The sequence below is a fragment of the Microplitis demolitor genome, chromosome 3 (assembly GCF_026212275.2).
Source record: "Microplitis demolitor isolate Queensland-Clemson2020A chromosome 3, iyMicDemo2.1a, whole genome shotgun sequence".
NCBI lineage: Eukaryota > Metazoa > Arthropoda > Insecta > Hymenoptera > Braconidae > Microplitis > Microplitis demolitor.
In genome coordinates, this window is record NC_068547.1 from 397,622 (window position 1) to 419,367 (window position 21,746).

The following is a 21,746-nucleotide window of genomic DNA, read 5'->3' on the forward strand; positions in this document are numbered from 1 at the left end:
AGTCAATCGAGTATCAGCATCATATCTGTTTCGTTTTTTAAACATTTAAAATCTGTATTACTGATATGATAAATATTTAAAAATATGGATAAATTATAAAATGTCTGTTAGCAAATGCTAAATATCTTAATTCGAAACTAAATATACATTATTAGTATAGTTGGTATAATTTGACAGATACGTGGGCGCGTGTATTTCTCATTTAAAATTTTATATATATATATATAATTAAGAATACACCTTTGCAATTATATATATATATATACATGTATTATATGTATTTGTAAATGTGTCAGAAGTGCGCCCGCGCTCAAAGTACAGTAGTATAAGTACATAAGATAGTAAGTGTGCGGCAGTGTGCGCTAATCTACATTGTGTGCGCGTTCTGTGCGCCGGTCGATTACCACAGCCGGAGCTCTTGTTGGCTGTGTGTGCCAGTGTGTGCTGTGCTGGGATATATATTCTCCGATTAAATTCTAAAGTAAAGGGGAAAAAGTATCCGAGCATAGCGTCAGTATCCGCACATGTGTTAATACTAACAACAAAAAGATAAAATTTTAAAAAAATATTTTAAATCTATAAAAATGTGAATTTTTAACCGTGATAAATGTGATAAAATTTATTTTTACACCATACCGCGTTCCCGATTTGATTTTCAAATTTTTATACTACAAATTCACAGAGTGGTTGGTTCTTCATTTAAATAAACTTCGGTCAGTGACTTGATAATTTAACTGCTCCGATGACTCAATGATCTGTTGTACTGTTGATAGATCTAATAATGATAGTTATTATTATTTAAACATTTTAATAAATAAATTAAATAAATAGTTAATAATTGTTGTGCATAATACAGTGGGAGCTTTGGAGTATTTATTTAAATAGTTTCATATTTATCAGTGATACGGCACTGCACGTGTGTGTACATATGTGCAGACTGCAAGGCTTACTGTCACTTGGTCAGTTGTCATCGGTGCTACTGTTTTTAAATTCAGTCCTCAGTGCGTCAGATACTTTATACATTTTTATTTTCAAAAATTTTTTTAATAATTAAATGGTCATTTGATAATAAACTGTGAGATTTACTGATGATTTGGAAACAATAATAATAATATTTCCGGTGGTTTGAAAAGTGATGGGTGTAGCTGTGTATTTTTACAAGTTTTAACAATTTAGTTTTTAAATTAACACTTTCGTTTGGAGTTATTTTTTTTTTCTTGCTGGACAAGTACATATATGTATATATATATATATATATATAGAATATATTACTGGACTGTAGATGAAGATAAAAGGAGGGGCATTTGGTTGCTATACTGGAGCAGAGACAGAGAGAAAATCTAGTACAGTTGGTAGTTGAATTAATGAGAACAGGAAGTGATTGAGGGTACTTGTTAAATGTAATCCTGCTGAATAAAGTTGCTCACTGTTCCTGTAATACTCAACTTTCATTTAATGAAAAAAAAAAAAATAAAGTTTATTAATAACTGAAGAAATTCAGTACTAAGGCAGCTTGAGAGTAATTTATTATTTATTCAAATGATCTAAAGGTTTAACAAATAAAAGTTTAAGATGTACCGGATATCCTATTGATAAACCAGTATCTGGATATAAAAAGTCTATAAAATCATATAAGGAAGAAAAGGGAATAAAGTTAATAATTATACTTATTTAAAAATATAAATGGAAAAGAAAAAATGTTACGACTTCCTGGACGGTCAAGGATAAATTGAATAATTATTTTTAGGCATACGAAACTAATTTGGTTCTAAAACAGTCCAACAGCTGCCCCGCAAAACTCGAGAGGGGAATAACTAAAATGTCGAGACCAATAATAATGATAACTCAAGGTTCTCAACCAAAACCTTTTAATGTTTTTATTTTATTTACATTTTTTATTGTTATTTTTTCTATTATTTCTCGAGTTAAAGCTCAAAATGATAATTTCGAGACAACGACATCCATCACTAATTATGATACTGATGATGGAAAAGGTAATGAAATAAAATTTATATTTTATTTTATTTAATTTATTTATTAATTATTCATTTTTTATATTTGTAATTTTACATATGACTTTGATTCGTCAACTTTGAATTTATATACGTACGAAAATGGCTGAGCCTTGAATAAAATCAATACCTGAATATCTGTCTCTAAAATTTCAATTTTTACTTTATGTCAAATAATTTTATTGAAAAATCTCATTATCAATTATCAATAAAATTAAATATTTTATATTTTATTTATAAATTTTGTATTGCTATATATATAACCGGCATTAAACAAAGTCAATGTTTATAAAATTAAAATGGGAGTGTCTATTCAAAAAAAAAAAAAAAAAATTAATTATTCAATTAAAAATAAAAATGAGACAAATCAACAATCGTTTTTATTAATAAATTATTATCAAAAAAAATAAAAGATATCTTTGTATAGACAAGTAATTAGATAATTTATGATATAAAAATACACTTGAACTTGTACCCACAACTTTTAATGATAACAAAAAATATCTAAATATATATAGATATTTACAATCATTTTGCGTTTTACTTGTGATTTATAATGATTACACTAGTTCAAGGTTAACAAGTTTTTAAATATTCACTATGAATAATATCGTTAACGAAAACAATAAATTATACATGTTTGCGAACAAACATTTAAATAAATATGATACAAATAAAAATATTGTAAATAATTAATTATTATAATTAGTATTTATGATGATGTAATAAACGATAGCAGTGTCAGCGAATAATAAATTAAAAAGCCTCGTAAAAATTTATGAAAAATAAAACTATGAATGAAGTTATAAATATTAAACATAAAGTTGGCTTTTAATGTCTATTGCATGCGAAAAAAAAAAAAAAAAATGACTGAGTATTCATCTTTTGACTCACTGTTAATATAAAGACCTTGGAGGGTTTACTCAGTAGAAAACAATATTTACATGTCTAAAGAAACCAGTGCGTAGACATTAATAAAAAAAATAATTATTTTAAAATAGTCTTTAATAAATTATTAAATAAAATAAATTTATTGTAATTTTATTGTTATTATAATTACAGTTCCAAGTACACCATTGAGATTAACAGCCTATGGGATTAATTCATCGTCCGTAGAGTTGTCATGGTCAGAACCTAAACATAAAAATGGAATAATCCTTGGCTACAGAGTATTTTACATGCACTCAAATTTTACGGAAGTTAAAACACTAAAAAAGAACAACGAAACTATTGATTTTCTTCTCAATGATTTGAGTAAGTACTTTTTTTTTTTTTTTTTTTTTTTTTTTTGGTAGTAAAATAAAAAAATTTTAAAAATCGAAAAACGAGCTAGTAAAATAGTATTTTTTGTTTTATTATATTCAAGTATTGTAAATATATATTAAAATGCAAGTTGAATCTACATGGTCGTTATAACAATATTACTAATGCACGTGGCATGCTTAACATGCGTCATTGTTTACATTAAGAAATCGTCAATACGCCTTTTTAAAGATTCGCATTGTAATCAGCAGTTGCATTGAGTCGTAATTTAAGACAATTTTAAATAAATGTGATATCTTATTTATTTACATTACTATTTTTTTTTCTTTTTTTTTTTTTCAGAACCAATGACTGAATACAAAATATGGGTTAAGGCATTTACATGGAAGAATGAGGGCGAACCGTCTGATCATATTATACAAAAGACTGATGTTGCAGGACCAACTGCACCTGTAATACTTAATCTAACTTGCCAAGCTCACGACGCTATTTACGTCTACTGGGCACGTCCTGAGACCTTTTGGAATTCCATTGACTATTATTACATAATGTATCGTAATGATCAGTATAAAAAATATGATGAAATTGAAATTCCTACTACCAAAGAGCATCTCAATAGTGGGGTGAATATTTTTTTTTTTTTAAACATTTTTTGTACATTTATGAAAGCTTCAGTTTTAATTTTCTCAAAAGCTGCAATTTTATTTTTTATCTTCGTAAATAAAATATCGTACGCGCTTTTTAAATTTAAAAATAACGTTTTATTGAAGTTGTCATTTTTATTTATGGTATGCACGTTGTTACAGTAGCCACTGATCCGATTGCATCCGAATTCCCTAGATATAAAACAAATATTTTCTTTGACAAAACGTAAACTCAATATTCGACATTTCTTTTTTTATTTTCAAATCAATGTAGTATTTATTTTTTTTTTTAAATATAGATTTATTGTGGACAGTATTGTAAATATGAAAAATACTCAATAGAATAAATATTTTATTTCAGATAATAATACCAAATCTTACTATGAATACAATTTACGAAATAATGGTCTGTGCTGGTACAAATAGCACAATAAATCCGCATCACGTAGTCCGAGGTAATTGTAGTCAACCAAAAACGCAACGAGTGGCACGTAATTGTGATAAAACACCACCACTAATGCGTCGGAGCTCTGAAGAATTGAGTACTGGTGTAATTGCTGGTATGATTTGTGTTTGTATCGCGGTAATGTTGGCCATTACAGCTTTGATATTATGGAGGTGAGAATCTATTGTCACGAGTTATTAATTTAACTGAGTTATAAATCTGTTCAATGTGTCACTGATCACTTTACACTAATTGCTGATTACTCATCAGCACATCATTATTAAACTAATAACCTAAGAGCTTATCACTCGGCAACAAATCCAGACCTTAAATTTATAGAAGTAGATAGTACATATTTCTTATCAGTATCTTTATGATAACGATAATATTAACCATTTCACATACTAGAACATTGGTCAGTTCAGTTGATAATGTCTCTTGTGTCGTGAACATTCATTATTATTCGTGACAAAAAATTTACATTTATTATTTATTAATTTCACGGTTTTTTTTTAATATTTATTACCATGGAAAACATATCGAAAAGATTTTCGTAAGACTTTTTTTTATTTTTATTAATTTGAATTCAATGTATATAATTTATTTTAAAATTACATATCATCACCGGTTGTATTTGATCAATAAAGAGAAATGTGAATAACTTGAGACTGATAAGATATGAATAGATACTTTTAAGAGAAAGCGCTACAATGATAAATAATTATTATTTTAATTTTATTCATTTTATGTTCTCGTTTATTTTACCGGCAACAAATTACCAAATAGACAAAAATATTTTATTGTCATTTATATTAAAGTTCATAAATTTTCCACAAGAAGGGAAACATAATTTTTAATTATAATTAAATATAAATTTTATTTCAATAAATATAAAAATTTGAACAATAACCTGATGTAAAAAAAAATTTTATTTATCTAAAAGCTAATTTATTGACATTATATCTAATCGTATAAGTCATTTTTATTTTTTCAATTATTTTTTTTTGATTAATAAGTTCTCTAAGACAATTCTTCATACATTCTAGTTATTACTTTTTTGTTTTTTTTTTTTTTTTTTTTTTTTTTATTAAAACTTCATAAAACTATTACTGTATATTATTTTTATTGTATAAAAGTTTCGTTATTAGTTGAGGTAGCTTTTAAAAAATGTGTAATTAGATTTTAATTATCTTAAATGTTATTGAATTTATAAAAAATATGAGATATTAATCAGTGCGCCTTAACAGGCGTGTTTTTAGAAAATGTTTCCAGACAACCTATTGCTTTTTGGATTATCCACCGCGGAATGTACAAACACACCAGGAATGGGAAAATAGCAAACAAGATGGTGAAAGGACGGCTGTTCCTGTATCACAATATGTCCAACATGTAGCAGCATTACATGCCGATGGTGACATTGGTTTTAGTAAAGAATTTGAATTATTTCCAAAAGAAACAGAACTTTATATAGCCGACAATTCTAAATCCGCTGAAAATCAGTCGAAAAATCGTTATGGAAATATTATTGCATGTAAGTTGTTATTAATAATAAATATTTTATTTATTAGTAAACTATTCGCACTCACTACAATAAATGAAAAAATTTTCCAGATGATCATTCGCGAGTAAGATTGTTGCCATGCAATGGAAGTCCATCAAATAAAGGACAAGATTATATAAATGCAAATTATATTGATGGATGGCAACGTGCACGTGCATATATCGGCACCCAAGGACCATTGCCTGGAACGATTGACAGCTTTTGGCGAATGGTATGGGAGCAACGTGTATCGATAATCGTTATGATAACAAATTTAGTTGAACGTGGCAGACCTAAATGCGATATGTACTGGCCTAAGGAGGGTACCGAGACCTACGGCAATGTCCAGGTAACATTAATTAAGGAAGACGTTATGGCAACATATACAATACGTACACTGCACATCAGACATATGAAGATTAAGAAAAAGAAGAATGGTAGTAATGTTGGCGAACGTACAGTGTACCAGTATCATTATACCGGTTGGCCAGATCATGGTGTGCCTGATCATCCGCTGCCTGTATTAAGTTTCATTAGAAAATCGTCAAGTGCTAATCCACCATCAGCTGGACCGATTATTGTTCACTGCAGTGCTGGTGTTGGACGTACTGGTGCTTACATTGTAATCGATGCAATGCTTAAACAAGCTAAATGTAAAGGCGAAATAAATGTATATGGTTTTTTGAAACATATACGTACCCAACGTTACTCATTAGTACAAACAGAGGAGCAGTATATATTTATTCACGACGCACTACAAGAAGCTATTGACAGCGGTGAGACAAACACACCAATTGATAACTTATTGCAGCATGTACAGGACATGCTATCGCCGCAAAATAATAAAACTGATCCGTGGAATAACATTGAGATGCAGTATAAACTAGTAACCTCGTGGAAGCCTAAAGATTTTAATTTAGTGTCATCAAGTAAATCATTTAATCAACACAAAAATCGAAATCAAGAAATAGTACCTATTGAAAATTCACGTGTACATTTAACACCTAAAGCTGGTATTGATGGAAGTGATTATATAAATGCAACGTGGTTCGCTGGTTTTCATAAAAACCGTGAATTTATTTTGACGCAGCATCCGTTAAAGACAACAATAAAAGAATTTTGGCAAATGCTCTGGGATCACAATGCGAAAACTATTGTTATGTTGACGCAATGCGACGACAATGAGTATCCAGAATTTTGGCCGAACGAGGGCGAAGAATTGAAAACAGACAACTTTCGCGTACAATTATGCGCTATTAAAAAAACTGTCAGTGGTGTTGTCTTGAGAGAAGTTGTTATACGTTCGCTTCAGGATGATTATGAATTAAGTGCACGTATTGTACAAGGACCTGTTAATCATAATGGCTTGTGGCCGCACAATGACAATCCCAAGGCATTTGTTTCTATGATTCAAGATTTTCATAAAGAATATCAGAATGGACCCATTGTTGTTATGGATAGGTATTTATTATTACTGTTTTTTTTTTTTTTTTTTTTTTTTTTTTTTTTTTCATTGAAATTATATATTAACTTGGCAATTTAATTTTTAGGTATGGTGGTATTGAAGCAGCGTTATTTATTTTGTTAACGACACTGATGAAACAAATAGAGTTTGAAAAAAGTGCCGATATTTATATGTTTTCAAAATTGTTGTATATGAAGAGACCTGGAATATTCAGATCAAAGGTAAATATTTAAATTTATTTATAATGTATGATTACGATGACGATGAATAATTAATGACTATAAATAAATTTTTGCAGGAGGATTATGTACTGGTATATAAATGTTTAGAGTCAGTATTGACATCAAAAACACGTGTCGAGCCGGATTTATACACGATGACGAACGGTCATGTGAACTGTATAAATCCAAACGATGGAAATAATTTTAAAACAACAACAATAGTCCCAACAGTAGGTGAACAACATATTGTAGGACAATTACCAGTAAAAAATGTTGTTGGTATTCATGAGTACGCATCGGTTGAAATGCCCGTGGAATATGCAACAGATTATGTTAATAATCAAAACCATCTGAGTCATATCAACAGCGAGCGTGGATGTCCGACAATTGATGGCTGCGCAGATTACGGCGATCATCATATATTAACAGACAATGCCGGATTACCGGTCCGTAATCAAAATTATGTCAATCATCCGGGTGTAGTTGGAGGTGTTGCTGCTGGTGTACCTATAGATCCAAATGGTTATATTACAAATGGTAATATGCGGATTCCACCTGAAGGTATGGAATCAACATGTGCTATTATTCCTCAATGATGGAGGCATTCCGCGTCTCACGCTCAAAATATAACACCCTCTGATGGTACTTTGTTGGAGCATCCAGTCAATTTATATAATAATTCGATAAATTTAAATTCAAACACGAATAACCCAATAGCAATTAATAATGATTGCACTAATCAGTTTGGGTATAGTTGGCACGGTTACTATACAACAATGAGAGTAACTCATAAGAAAAATAACGTTGCTATGACTGGTCAATCGCGTTTTGATTTTGGCGAATGTATCTAGACAGATAAACGTATTTAGTATTTAATAATACACTAAATATATCGGTCTAATTCGCCTAAAAATAAATTAGATAATTAATATCCAACAGTACGTATTGAAGCCATCCACTAGTCTCTTGAAAAAATTATTGAATCAAGTTTGTGTCTTTTAAAGAGAAATTATAAATGCTTTATTCTGTAAATAAATTACGGACCATCTGTTAAAAAAAAAGAAAAAAAACCAGTTGCCAAAGATATTAGGTAAATGATTATTAACAAAATTATGTCATATGATATTATATTATTATTATTTTTTTTTATTATTATTATTATTATTATTATTATTGTGAAATTAGAGAGCTGTAAATAAGCGTGTATGATAATATTTTCTATTTTTATTTTAATTACTAATTATTAGTTTTATTTTTTTATAAATTATCAAACTCCTGTGCCAGTGCCCTCTCTTGTTCAGCCATTCGATTTATTTACATTTTTTATTAATTTAATACTTTTTTTCTTACTCCTATTTACTAATGCCATAGCAGTATAATTTTCAGGTTATAAAACATAGTTTAACATCGGAATCGCTCGGTAATTATCGTATAAGTTCGGCTGCCAATCAGCAGACGAGTTTACTAACGAAATAACATATTAATTTCCGAACTTTTAACCAACAAATATTTTAAACCGCAAAAATTGTATTAACAGGGTTTACAATCTAAAATATTTAATAAAAAAAAATACTAATAATAACAGTATTTAAATTTAATTAATGATTGTTTCTTCCAAACCGTAAACATTTCATCAAAAAAAGACATTTAACTAAATATTTTAAATCAATAATAATTTACATTCATTTTTTTTTTTTTTATTAATATATACAATAATATTTAATTTATAAAATGAATCATTAGTTTATTAGATATTCCAATCACAGGCCGATAAAGGGCATCTTCAAAAGACTGAAAAAATAAATAATCGTTTTATACGCATTATTATAATCAGAGTTTTAAATGATAATTAGAAATTCAATTACTTATGCAGAGGGACTGGGTAATGCAATTTTTTATTCGTGATATTTAAAGAAATGATAAAAAAAATATATTTAAAAAATCATCAACGAGTAATTAATATTATCTGTCCATTGTACGTATTCGAATTTCCACGACGTAAAAATATAAAAAAAAAAAAACGTAAATTTTGATTTGAAATTATAAATATAGTAGCAAGTATAGATAAATATAACGATTTAAATATTAAAATAAATGTTTTGTCGAAATGTTTGATAATATTTAAGATAAAAATAAAATTATAAATATGATTGTTGTGTATGAATCACAATCGTAACGATTGTTTTGTTGAATGTCCTAATCCTGATAACCGTTGATTGTTAGAAAGTATATATAAATTAAATATATATATAAATATAAATATATAAAATAGTATTTATGATTAAATATAATTGAATAGTATAATAAATATGTTCTGTCATGCGATGCTTGTATTATAAATGTCATATAACTAAAAATCAATCGGAGTTTACTCGTAATCAATATTTAAATTAAATACAAAATTGAAATAATAACAAGTAGTTGAATTTATGTATACGTTATAATAATCCGTGTAAATGTAGATTGAATGTCCATTAATTACGTATTTATGCACGCGCATATTCATTGTTTGATATATTCTGCTGCCGAAGTATTGTAGAAAAAAAAAATTACTCCACTTTGGCAATTAACAATCTGCCAATTTTTTAAATTATTATATTTTATAATAATAATTACCATTTCTCAACGAAATTTGATTACTTGAAGTTGAGATTGAATTTTTTTCTTAATAAGATTAGAATTTCAAAATTTTTATTTTGAAAGAAATAAAAATAATCAAAACATTTTGGCAAAATTCAAAATTAATTAATACTGACTTATTGAGCGAGAAGTTTTTATGATAAAAAAAGACATAAATGTTTTAAATATTAATGATAAATAATTATGATACTCGATAGAAAAATATATTTCATTGGAAATTAATATAAAAATAAAGCACACATGCTAACATTTCCATAATCCAGTTGACACATTCCGTAACGTGTGTTTTTAATTATAATATTACCATGTGTATGCATAAATATATATTGATATTAATGTATATACTAAGGAATTTATAAAACGACGTACATAGATGTGAATAGATATAATTAATATATATATATAAATAAATATATAAATATATATATTAGATTCTAGTCAGCATACTGTCTGTGGAATGGCACACGCTTGCACCATATATGAAAAAAAAATTAAATAAATGATAATGATAATGATAAAAATGAAAACACTGATATTATAACAATCGATAATATTAAATATATATTATATATGAGACTGAAGTCGATTTATCTTTCCGTTGTAATACCAATTTAAAAGTAGAGAAACGCAACAAAAATTGTAATGATTGAAGAAAAAAAATCTTTAGCATGCGCCGTTTTAATGATGATAATTATTGAGTTTTAATTTTATCTGTTGATTGAGATGGTAGAATTTATGAGATTACGTATCACGAAATTTTCATCAATCGGTTATCTTAAAGCGATAATTGATATTAATAAATCTAAATATGAATATATTTATAGATGTTACACTGCACAATTTATCTGTTCGATAATTATTTTATCAATCTAATAATTAGAAATTATCATGATACAACTGCATGATTACTAAATGATAAATATATAACTATTTTAATTAAATAGTATCGATATATTTATTGCACTGCCTCCACCTGTAATTTAAATGTCAAATAATAATTCAGTGAAAAAAAAAATTCAAGGTCGCTCGAAATTTTTTATTCAAATTCAAAATTCAAAATTTATAATTGTTTTGTAAAAATATTTATTTAAAATTTTTTCTGCTGTTATATTTTTTTATCATACTGTATTGACCAACTAATAATATAAGCTAACATATATATTGCACAAAAAAAATACACAAAAATAAATTGTAAAGGACAGGAAAATGCATTTGAAATTTGATTGTGCCATTGAATTTTGAATATCTATCTAATTTGATTGAACATTATTGTAATTCAGCAACGTAAAAATATAATACTTATGACTATAATTTACCGTATTTATATAATCGAAACTTGATGTAAAAGATTTTTATGATTCCGTAATAGTTTGTAATATTAAAAATCATAAGTATAATTATTGAAACGCATAGATTTAATAACTAACGTTAGATAACAATAATGCGTAATAAATATACGATGAATTTTTGTATAACTCAAGCATAAAGATGTTTATTTGAACATCAACAGGCCAAATAATTAACTGCGTAAGTTTAAGTAACGTCACTTGATTTGACTTTGGTTTAAACATTCTTATTTAATACATTCGTCATTCCAAGCAGTAATTGTAAATAGCCATTGTAAATATCATTATTTATAAATTGTATAAGTATATCTATAAAAACTCAGATATTAATAAATTAATATTTAAATTTAAATATAATGATTTGTAACGAAATATTTCACGTGCAGTTAAATAAAGATAGAATGATATAAATATTATAACTGTGTCGGATCATAATTACTTTTCAATTATTTTCTAGGAACTGCAGAATAAAATGTCGTCTTTCAGCATTCGCGGATGTTGAGACTGATGTTATTTCGAAACAATTACACACAAAATCTGACAAAAATAAATGTTTTCATTCTCACTATGAGCATAAACAGCTACGATATACATTTGTAAACTTATTGTGTTCCCATTTGTGCCAACTTTTTTTTTTAAGAAAATCAAAATTCCTAAAAAACATTTAGTTTATGAGTTGATCCATATGAGGATAGGTGAAAAGAGTGAGAATGAAACTGTCAGTGTCTTGCTATGAAAAGTGGCCTATAACTTTGCTGCTGTTAGAAATAACCCATCACAACATGAACGTTTTTAGTTCATTATGATGTCCTCTAGTAGGAAAGACCATAAAAAGTCCTGGAAATAATTCAGTTTTTGAGTTAAGACCCATATGAGTGTTGGCGAACATGGGTAGACATGGGCGGAGATGACATTTTATGAAGAAACTCAGCCTAGACTCAGCCTAGACAAAACTAAATAAAATTCATGTGCCAGCGGTATTGAGAGACTTTCTCTGAAACGACAGTATTTTTTCTCTTTTTAGTTTCTCATTTTAAATTTTCGCGCTACTCGTTTTATTCCACCATGACGCGCCACCATTTATTTTCAACAATTATCAAATACCGGCAATGTATCAAATATTTCTACAGTTGATTTTGCAAAACAAATGAATCACATTTCGTCCCGCCATTTTTCCACTTGCTTTCATGGCTTAGGAGTGGGAGATAAATATCTTCGAAACTATTCTTTCTCGTTGTTTACTTTAAATTCCTATTTATTTTAATAATCAAGAAATCTATCAATCATTTACTCAAGGTTAGTAGATAAAAAAAAATATAATTGCTTATACCATAGTTATACTATGGTATAACTAATTGATTCGCACATGAGTATTCAAGCTGACCGGTTATTATTCGTACAAAATAACGCACAGAATGAACAGAACTCCCGAATCAATGGATTGGACTAGCATCAAAAAATCTTTCGGGCCTTCGATTGCTAAGTAAAAAAATTATTAAATAATTTACCTATTGTTATGATGCAAATGTTCAAACTTTCAATTCTATTATTTTTTTTTAGCCATTTGGAAGTAAATAATTATGTTCCCATGGAGTCTAAATGTGGGGCGTATATCTTGCCACAGAACAACAAGTTCATTCTTGATCAATGGGTCAAATTTGAAAAAGGCGCTAAGAAAGTGTCCAACAACAACCGTCAATCATCCGAGGACTTCTCGTTCTTACCCGAAACCCATGATCTGGACAGAATGGACAACTTTTGTTTATTTGGTATACCTTATTTTTATACAATAATACAAATATTTTCGTACAGTAATTAAGTATAAAATTTTGTATTTATATTTTAAGATGACTTCAGACGTTCAGAAAAGTATGAAGGTTCCAACGAACCTGCACCAGAACAGATACCACCTAGACCAAGCCCTCTAAGCGATTTACTAGGTCCCAATGCCAATCCTCCAAGAAACCTCGATGAGGCTGAAGACAGAGAAGCCATGGGTTGCTTACTCAAGATAAACATTCACCGAAGAAATTATTATTGCCATAAAAAATTTCATGCAAGACCTAAAGATCCGAGTTTGTTTAGTGATCTCTTAGATCCAGATCTTTTTATTTATCCAAGTTATGGTCCATACATCAAGGCTATTCACGATGCTTTCATCAAAAGGCACTTGAATTTCCAGTACAATATTTTACTGGACAGCATTCCTCAAGACGAATCTCTTTTTAAAGGAGAATTGTCTAAAAAGCAAATCAAATACTTTTTTTCCCAAGTATTTTATCACGTTGTACCTAGCTCATTGTTCGGCAGCTGTAGAAATGTCAAAAAAATTAAATTAGAAATGAATCGTTATCTTGAAGTCGCTAAAACAAAACCCTTTACTATTCAACCGCTTGTAGAAAAATTAGATGTAAGTTAATTGATGAAACCGCGTTATCTTTTTACGAATAAAATTTAAAAAACTCAATTTCAGATTGATTCAGTAGAGTGGTTGTCCAAAGTGCAATCTAAATCAGGTAAAGCCCTGGTGTTTTGTCGGACATTGAAATGGTTCTTGTATACATTTATCTGGAATATTATCGACACTTATTTTTTCGTTGAGAATAATAAAACTAGTAAGAAAATGATTTATTTTCGCCGATGGCTAAAGGGATCAGTTGCCCTCAACTATATTTACGACCAAGTAACTCAAAAGGCTTATGAGCCAATGGAGAACCAAGATGCTAATGAAAAGAATGGCATAATACCTGTTTCTAAACTATATATCCAGTCCAATGAAGACGGTGTGCGACCTGTGCTATCAGCTTCGTAATGTCTTTTAACTTATAAATTTTATTTTAATTTTCATTTAATCGTTACTTTATTCAATAATTTTTCTTGTAGGTGTAGTGAAAAACAGAAAGTTGCTGGTAAAAAAATTAATCTCTTACTGAAACAACTTTATTTAAAGAACAATGAGATCATAAACGAGCATACGCTTGATAAAATCTGGAGATCTGTATGTGAAATCCGAAAACTCGATAAGACCAAACCAATTTACTTTGTTTCCTGTCGCATCAATGACGCTTTTGGTTCAATTAATCAAGGCATGTATTTTAAATTTATAATATAAATATTATAGTTCAAAAATTTTTATTGTTTTAATACGAATGTAGACAAATTGCTGGACATTGTCTTTGGATTAATAGATGATTTACCTGACAAAATTCCTACTCAGTGGTTCGCAATAATAGATCCAAAAAATACAAAAAGCCGAAATTATACAGAAAAGGAGTTTATATCTCCGGAAATTCTCCCGCCAATTTTACCTCGTGGAGCTTTGTGTTGTCCTACAACTAAGACAAATAAACCTCGTACAATTATTGGTAAAAAAATTTTGAAGGCATACATCAAAGCTGCTGTGTTGGAACAAAAAGTAAATTACAACTTCGCTATTAATTATTTTTTATTTATTATTCGTAATAATAATTGTTAATCATGATTCATTTTTTCATATAGATTCGGTTTGGGACCCGAAATTATAGTTTAAAAAAAGGAATCGCTCAAGGTTTACCGATATCTCGAACTCTTTATGACTTTTATTACAGTGATATGGTTGCAAAAGAATTTTCACATTTCACTAAATTTGGTCATTTACTTCGTTACCTTGATGACTTTCTGTATGTGACTGAAGATAAAGAGCGAGCACAAGAGTAAATTTTATTTTATTTATTAAATTAAATCAATAGCTGACTTATAATTACATATTTAATAAAATTATTTATAATTAAGATTTTTAGATAAAATAAAAGCTGGTATCGAAAGTTATGGGTGTTCATTCAACCCCGAAAAAACTAAAACAAATTTACCACCCTACGATAACAATGAGTTTTATTACTTAGGATATAATTTAAATGTTGAAACTTTGAATGTTAAACCTAATTACTCTAACATATCATTGCAATACAACATATTGAATCGTAAGCCCCAGACTGGTGTACCAGACGAGTGAGTTGATTCATTAAATTTTTATACTAATTAAATTAATAAAGTTATTGTATATAAATACAGTAATTTATTGTTTCAGCGTATTTGTTACAAAGATTGCGAGTTCAAAGTGGTTAAAATTATCCGCAATGGTACTGAACCCTTGTATAAATTCCAAACAAGTCGTCGTTGATAGTTTGAAAAATGCCGCACGTCTATCTGCCGAAAAATGTTACCTTCTTCTAGTCAATACCTACGACATAGAAAATTTAAACAAAGTATCTATATTTAAAATTTTTAACGATATAAAGAAAAACTCCCTCACGCCTGTATTACAGAAATGCAGAATTTTGTTAACAAGACGTCGCCGCGAATTCACAATAAGATTCGGAGTATTGAAATTTATCTTTTGGAGCGCATATTTGAAGATGTTCCAAAAAAATGCACTCGTATACCAAAAATTTTCGAGACTTATAAAAAGTCAATTTCACGCAAAATTATCTACTTTAGTATATAACTAGTTTTCTTTTATTACCTCTGTTTAAAATTAAAATAAAAATATCGATGTGTTTAAAGTTTTTTTCATAAATAAAAATCTTTCAGTAAAATAATCATGTTTTTTTTTTTCAAGTTTATTGATATTTACGGCTCAATATTAAGTAAAAGACCCAGTACTCGATCACTCATGGGTTTACTACATAACGTTTTAAAAATACAAGGAGTGATCAAGTACTATTTCCCTGATCAGGTGCTAAGTCTTTTACCTGAATATATTTTATTTTTAAAATGAAACAACTAACATCCCCAAACGTCAGCGTGTTCAACTGAATTTAAACTCGTTTGTTTACAAACACAACACCTGTCATTTTGACATTATAATTATTTCCGCTTTCTTTTTTTTTATTTATTCGTTTATTGTATAAAAAAATAACCTCTGCATTAACTTAATAATCATATAATTAACGCATTATTGTTTTATAAATATATATTAAAAATGCCGTTTTTTACAAATAAATTTTCACCAAAAAAAACTCCATTAAGAAAAGCCCCGACGTCGTTGGCCAATAGAGATTTGAGTCCTAAACGAATTGAAAGAGAACTTGGTCCTGAAATAGGGCCTATAAAGATTCGTCTTGGTGATCATGAAGCAGTTTTTGATGGTGGTACTTGGATTCCTGGTAATAATTTTTTTAATAAAATATACCTTAATTTTAAAACATTAGTATCTCAAGTGAATATTTATTTATAGATTCAGGTAAGATAGGCGGAACGTATAAAGAAAATGAAAAATTAAAAAAAGAGATAAGAAAATTGGAGGAAGAGAATAATTTTCTAAGATTAAAATTTGATTTGATGCTAGACATGGTGAGTAATAAATAAAAATTCATCATTTAACTTTTATCGCTCGTATAAAATTTATTCATTAAAAAAGAGAACCAACACTTTTTTTTCAGTTGACTGAAACTACTGCTCAAGTACAAATAAATAAAGATAAAGTTGAAAACTTAAAAATTAAAACGTCTTATAACAAACGGACAGCAACATAATAATAATAATAATAATAATAATAATAATAATAATAATAATAATAATAATAATCCGTGATGATCATTGATATGTTTAACTTTTAAAAAGTCGTGTTTTTTTCTCGCATCATTTTCTGATACAAATTTACAAAATATAATACATATTATTTACAAAAATCATCATTTGTTGATCTATCGTTTAATCCATTGCATTTTCTGGACATGTTTTTCTTGTATGACCTATGAGTAAATAAAAAAAAATTACTTATATTTTATTGTATTAAAAAAAAAAACGAGCATTAATTATTTATAATAATAAAATAAATGATACCTTCTACACCACATATACCACACTTCCGTTTTCCACTAGGACCTTTCGATTTATTTCCAGTACTACGTCCTCGCTCTCTTGTCCCACCACCACGTCCTCTGGTTGATGTACTGCTGTTACCCCAATCATTGTCAGAATTATTCTTGCCTGAATTATCATTTGCCCATTCAAAGAAACTACAAGTGCTCGATGGCCCTTGAGGACATGTATAAAATTCTCTGCCCTTATTTGGACCGTCTTTCCTTACGGTAAATCTTTTAAAAAGAAAATAAATATGACATCAGTTGATTAATCAGAAAAGAAAAAGAAAAAATAAATAAATTAATTCATACTTGCGAGCTGGTTGTCCACAGACACACATTACACCATCAGTATCATCAGCACTACCACGAGATGAGTTCAAAGTACCAGCATTGGAGTAATTATTTCTATTATCTTGATTCCAGGTATTTTTTGAGTGATTAGTTTGTGGTCTCATTTGATTATCGTCATTACGATTTCGTGATGGTGGTGGTGCTGATGCTGATTCATTTACGGGACCATCTGTTGCCCATAGAAAAAATTCACATGAACTACCTTGAGGTTTAGCACATTTGAAAAATTGTCTCCCTTTATTTGGTCCTTCTTTTTTTACTGTTAATTTAACAGCCGGTTCATGACAATTACAACTGTATGATTCAATATCATCAGCATTTGTAGCATTTATATTTTCTCTATTAAAATTTCCCGATTGATTTGTTACTGTTTTAGGACGTTTTGTATCAGGAAAATCATCTGGCCAATGATCATTGTTTCTTTTGGTATTATTTTGATTATTTCTATCTGAATAATTACTACTATTTCCTCTTCCACGATTATTAAATGTACTCGATCTATTGTTATTTTGAAATCCCACTAAACCTATAGATGAATTAGATGACGAACTTGCACCTCGTCTGGCTGAGGTATTTCCACGACTATTATTACCTGAAGATCTTTGATTAGAAGACTGTGTATTATTCCGATTACTTTGTGTAAATGTTGAATTATTATTACTGCTACTGTAACCACTGTCTGGTGGGCGAGCAACTCTTTGTACTGAACTCAAATTAATACCGATTGCTTCATTAAATGTAATATCACAGCCACCAACACAAGTCTCATAGGACGAACCGTAAATTGGAAAAGCTCCTGGTCTGAATTTAAATTTAAGTTTTTTAATATTACCCGGACATATATCACAATTGTTATCAGAAATTTGTACGTCTGTGACAGTTGATGGAAACCAAATACTATTATTACAAGCAGGAAATCCTGTACAACCAATATATTTACCAGCACCCTGTTTTCGATCTTTTAAACTCATATTCAAAGAACATTTTGGACACTTAAAAATAACAGGATCCTCTGGTGGAATATTAATTTCTAAATCGGCAACTGCTAAAGGTTGCTCATCAATATATTCAGCTAATGCAGTGTCCAATAAATTAGCACGTTCCAATGCTGCTTTAAACACTTGCCGATATTTACTTATTTGAATTTCAAGTACTTGTTGCGGATCTTTAACACCATCGCAAATAAGTTTTAAATCATTTTCTAATTCAGCTCGTAAATAAGGTTTTGACATTTGAAATCCCATATTATCGTAACCCATAACTAAACCAATACCTAATTTACCAGGCATAATATGCTCTTTGTCTCTCATACCAACGTACTGACGTGACTTTATTGTTTCAATGTGTTCAGCGTGTGTTGCATCAGTACCAATTCCATGTTTATCCATCAATGATATTAAGTCAGCTTCTGTTAATAAATTTGGTGGTGATGTTTGTTCACCAACCATCTCTATACTAGTTGGTCGAAATACTTGACGGGGTTCATATAAATGAATTTCTTTGGAATTCCATTTTTCATAAATATAAACGTCTAGGTAATTTTTAGCTATTATTTGTAAGCCACTGGCTGAAAATTTTTCACCAGCAATATCGATATCAACAGTTGTTTCGTAGCCTTCAGCATTTTTTGATACACAAGCTAAATAATGACGTACAATAAACTCATAAACACGAGCTTCGTTGCCCTGAAGATTGTCAGCGTACTTTGTTGGATGAATTGGAGGATGGGCTTGATCACTCTTTTTACCTTGACGGGGTGTTACACCTTCTTCTAGTACACGCTGAGCAAATTCACCCCACTGATGATTATTAACTTGTTGTTCAACCAATGATCTTAAATTGAAATCTTTTGGAAATATATTTGTTTCCGTACGTGGATAACTTATAAAACCCTGGGTATACAATCTTTCAGCAATTTTCATTGTTTCCTTAGCAGTTAGTTTTAATTTTTTTGAGCCTTGTTTTTCGAGTTCCTGTAAAGTAAAAAATAAATATTAGGGACAAAAAGCATAAGCCTATTAAATAAAAATTTTAAAAATAAATTTACAATAGTATCCAATGGTAAGGGACGGAATTTGCTTTTGGGTTTACTTGTAACATTTTCAACAGTTGCATCTGGATTTTCCAAACATATATCGAGATATATTTGACAAGGTAATTCTTCAAAAAGTCTGTATCTTGCCCAACGAAATTCTGTGCAAATCCCATCATGATCATCGACAACTTTTATTTTCCAGTATGGCTCAGGTTTAAAATTTTCAATAGCTAAAAATCTCTCGACAACAAAACCAAGAGTTGGAAATTGACAACTTCCATAACTTATAAGCATCTGTGCAAGACTTTGAGGAAATACTTTTTGCAATCGAAGTGTTTGAAACCTAGTAAATGCTGCTCCTATTCTTAAATCCAGTTCACTTCTGACATTGACAGCATCACTTAATAATTTATTTGGTTCAGCAAGATTTTTAATAGCTCTTGTAACAGATGCACCGGTTATTTCCGAAAATATTGCTCTAAAATAATGAATAAATATCATTTGTTTACAAATATAATTTAATATAAATAATAATACATTACCTGTAGACTCTAATGTCTGGTTTTACTGCTTGACAAACTTGAATTATTTCAAATCCAATATTTTCTCCTTCTCTATCACAATCAGTCCATATGATTAAGGCACTGCAACTTCTAACTTCTCGTTCAATTGTTTTTTTAATTTTAACATAATTATCTTCACTGCAAGATTTAATAACTGGAGCATCAAATAAACTCAGAGGATGACAGCTCTGCCAAGATCTATAAGCTCCGACAAATTCGTAAGTCATCAAATGACCGGACACTGATGTCATCACCATTTGACAATCTTTGTTCCATAATCGATAATTAAATTCGTAAATTTTATTGAATTTTGACAATCCCTCTCTCTGTAAATTAATAACTTATTTATGATATCAAATTATTAAAATAATAATAAAAAAATAATTTTACCCGTCGACTAGTTCCTCTAGCCAAATGAGCCGCAATATTTTTAGCAGCATCATTTTTTTCAGCGACATTTAATACTTTCATTATTTCACTTGATTTATTATGACACTTATTTATATTTATGTGTTGTAATGCATCAATACTAAATTTACAATTATTTATTTTCACATTTTGTCTAACAAAAGTATTGAGCCTTTTAAAAATAGAATAAAATTGCATTATTTTCAACGAGGTTATGTAAAAAAATCATATTATTTATTTCTATATTTCGTTCAATTAAAAACTTAATGTATTCAATAATTAATACTAGATATCAAAATATCTAAATTATTTAATAAATTAATGAAATACTAATTAATTTTTAATTTTAATTATATTATTTTAAAAACGCGGGAAAGTAAAAAAAATCTTAGATACTTAAAATTTGATATGAAATCTTGATGGCTGCTCTCTGTATTACGTGAAGTGAGTTTGTAAACAAACTGAATTTTTTTTTTAATTATTAATGATTTGAATTAATTGTCCTGATAATAAAAATAATTGGCGTAAAAATTAATAAATCAATGGACGGTAGTGTGAATTCAACTGAAATCATTTTAATAAAATGATAAGAAAATACATAAAAATATATCTTATCTTTTTTGAGTGGGAATAACTTTGCTTTAAAAATATGATATTGAAGTTAGCCGACATTTAATCATTTTTTAATTTTTTTTAAAACGATGATAAAAAAATATTTTTAAATATCGTGTCTAAACTTTTTTTACTTTTCTACATGTAAATATTTTTGGTCTTTCTTTTTTAGCAAATGATCTGTTGAAGAATATTTGAAAATTGTTAATTATCTGCTAACTTCAGGAACATTTAAAAATAGTTCGTTCACTGCTAGCAAACTTCTACTGGAGCTGTATGACTTTTTGAAAACGGAATATACCGGTAACTATTCTCCACCTGTAACTTCTGTGTTCATAAATATTACCTAGTATTT

The 21,746-nt window shown here is 28.6% G+C and overlaps 4 protein-coding genes across 8 annotated transcripts; 3 read left to right on the top strand and 1 right to left on the bottom strand.

The window, feature by feature from the left end:
• The first annotated feature begins 396 nt into the window (after positions 1-396).
• On the top strand, positions 397-12,005 carry LOC103577736 (tyrosine-protein phosphatase 99A). Of its 3 annotated transcripts, none has more exons than XM_008558523.3 (8): positions 397-1,994; positions 3,075-3,266; positions 3,618-3,898; positions 4,281-4,537; positions 5,612-5,895; positions 5,976-7,365; positions 7,455-7,590; positions 7,668-12,005. In XM_008558523.3, the coding sequence occupies exons 1-8, from the start codon at positions 1,820-1,822 to the stop codon at positions 8,184-8,186; spliced, it is 3,234 nt and encodes a 1,077-aa protein (XP_008556745.1). In that variant the 5' UTR covers positions 397-1,819; the 3' UTR covers positions 8,187-12,005. The 3 variants fall into 3 exon arrangements, with proteins under 3 accessions (XP_008556745.1, XP_008556746.1, XP_008556747.1); XM_008558524.3 differs by having other exon boundaries at positions 5,624-5,895; XM_008558525.3 differs by lacking the exon at positions 397-1,994 and adding an exon at positions 2,885-2,972.
• Positions 12,006-12,435: 430 nt separating this feature from the next.
• LOC103577737 (telomerase reverse transcriptase) lies at positions 12,436-16,154 on the top strand. Of its 2 annotated transcripts, none has more exons than XM_008558526.3 (10): positions 12,436-12,872; positions 12,956-13,059; positions 13,137-13,345; positions 13,424-13,986; positions 14,050-14,384; positions 14,460-14,662; positions 14,732-14,991; positions 15,075-15,268; positions 15,348-15,563; positions 15,643-16,154. In XM_008558526.3, exons 2-10 carry the CDS (start codon positions 12,992-12,994, stop codon positions 16,061-16,063), a joined length of 2,469 nt encoding a protein of 822 aa, XP_008556748.1. In that variant the 5' UTR covers positions 12,436-12,872; positions 12,956-12,991; the 3' UTR covers positions 16,064-16,154. The 2 variants fall into 2 exon arrangements, with proteins under 2 accessions (XP_008556748.1, XP_008556749.1); XM_008558527.3 differs by having other exon boundaries at positions 12,991-13,059.
• Positions 16,155-16,168: 14 nt separating this feature from the next.
• Positions 16,169-17,092, top strand: LOC103577739 (protein chibby homolog 1). The gene is made up of 3 exons (XM_008558528.2): positions 16,169-16,720; positions 16,792-16,907; positions 16,997-17,092. Exons 1-3 carry the CDS (start codon positions 16,537-16,539, stop codon positions 17,087-17,089), a joined length of 393 nt encoding a protein of 130 aa, XP_008556750.1. The 5' UTR covers positions 16,169-16,536; the 3' UTR covers positions 17,090-17,092.
• Positions 17,093-17,141: 49 nt separating this feature from the next.
• LOC103577740 (DNA topoisomerase 3-alpha) lies at positions 17,142-21,293 on the bottom strand. Of its 2 annotated transcripts, XM_053737464.1 has the most exons (7): positions 21,176-21,193; positions 20,762-20,951; positions 20,351-20,697; positions 19,821-20,286; positions 17,732-19,746; positions 17,400-17,653; positions 17,142-17,308 (listed from the first exon to the last, which is right to left on the bottom strand). In XM_053737464.1, the coding sequence occupies exons 2-7, from the start codon at positions 20,840-20,842 to the stop codon at positions 17,268-17,270; spliced, it is 3,204 nt and encodes a 1,067-aa protein (XP_053593439.1). In that variant the 5' UTR covers positions 20,843-20,951; positions 21,176-21,193; the 3' UTR covers positions 17,142-17,267. The 2 variants fall into 2 exon arrangements, with proteins under 2 accessions (XP_053593439.1, XP_008556751.1); XM_008558529.3 differs by having other exon boundaries at positions 20,762-21,293.
• Positions 21,294-21,746: the final 453 nt, after the last annotated feature.

Bases quoted from the DNA above. Each gene is read 5' to 3' on its own strand.
- LOC103577739 (XM_008558528.2), top strand. From the start codon at position 16,537: ATGCCGTTTTTTACAAATAAATTTTCACCAAAAAAAACTCCATTAAGA. The intron at 16,721-16,791 runs GTAATAATTTTT...ATTTATTTATAG, and splicing joins TGGTGGTACTTGGATTCCTG to ATTCAGGTAAGATAGGCGGA. The intron at 16,908-16,996 runs GTGAGTAATAAA...CTTTTTTTTCAG, and splicing joins TTGATTTGATGCTAGACATG to TTGACTGAAACTACTGCTCA.
- LOC103577740 (XM_008558529.3), bottom strand. From the start codon at position 20,977: ATGCAATTTTATTCTATTTTTAAAAGGCTCAATACTTTTGTTAGACAA. The intron at 19,747-19,820 runs GTAAATTTATTT...TTTACTTTACAG, and splicing joins CCTTACCATTGGATACTATT to GAACTCGAAAAACAAGGCTC. The intron at 17,309-17,399 runs GTATCATTTATT...ATTTACTCATAG, and splicing joins TGGTATATGTGGTGTAGAAG to GTCATACAAGAAAAACATGT.
- LOC103577736 (XM_008558523.3), top strand. From the start codon at position 1,820: ATGTCGAGACCAATAATAATGATAACTCAAGGTTCTCAACCAAAACCT. The intron at 4,538-5,611 runs GTGAGAATCTAT...GCGCCTTAACAG, and splicing joins ACAGCTTTGATATTATGGAG to GCGTGTTTTTAGAAAATGTT. The intron at 7,366-7,454 runs GTATTTATTATT...TTTAATTTTTAG, and splicing joins CCCATTGTTGTTATGGATAG to GTATGGTGGTATTGAAGCAG.
- LOC103577737 (XM_008558526.3), top strand. From the start codon at position 12,992: ATGAACAGAACTCCCGAATCAATGGATTGGACTAGCATCAAAAAATCT. The intron at 14,663-14,731 runs GCATGTATTTTA...ATACGAATGTAG, and splicing joins TTTTGGTTCAATTAATCAAG to ACAAATTGCTGGACATTGTC. The intron at 14,992-15,074 runs GTAAATTACAAC...TTTTTCATATAG, and splicing joins CTGCTGTGTTGGAACAAAAA to ATTCGGTTTGGGACCCGAAA.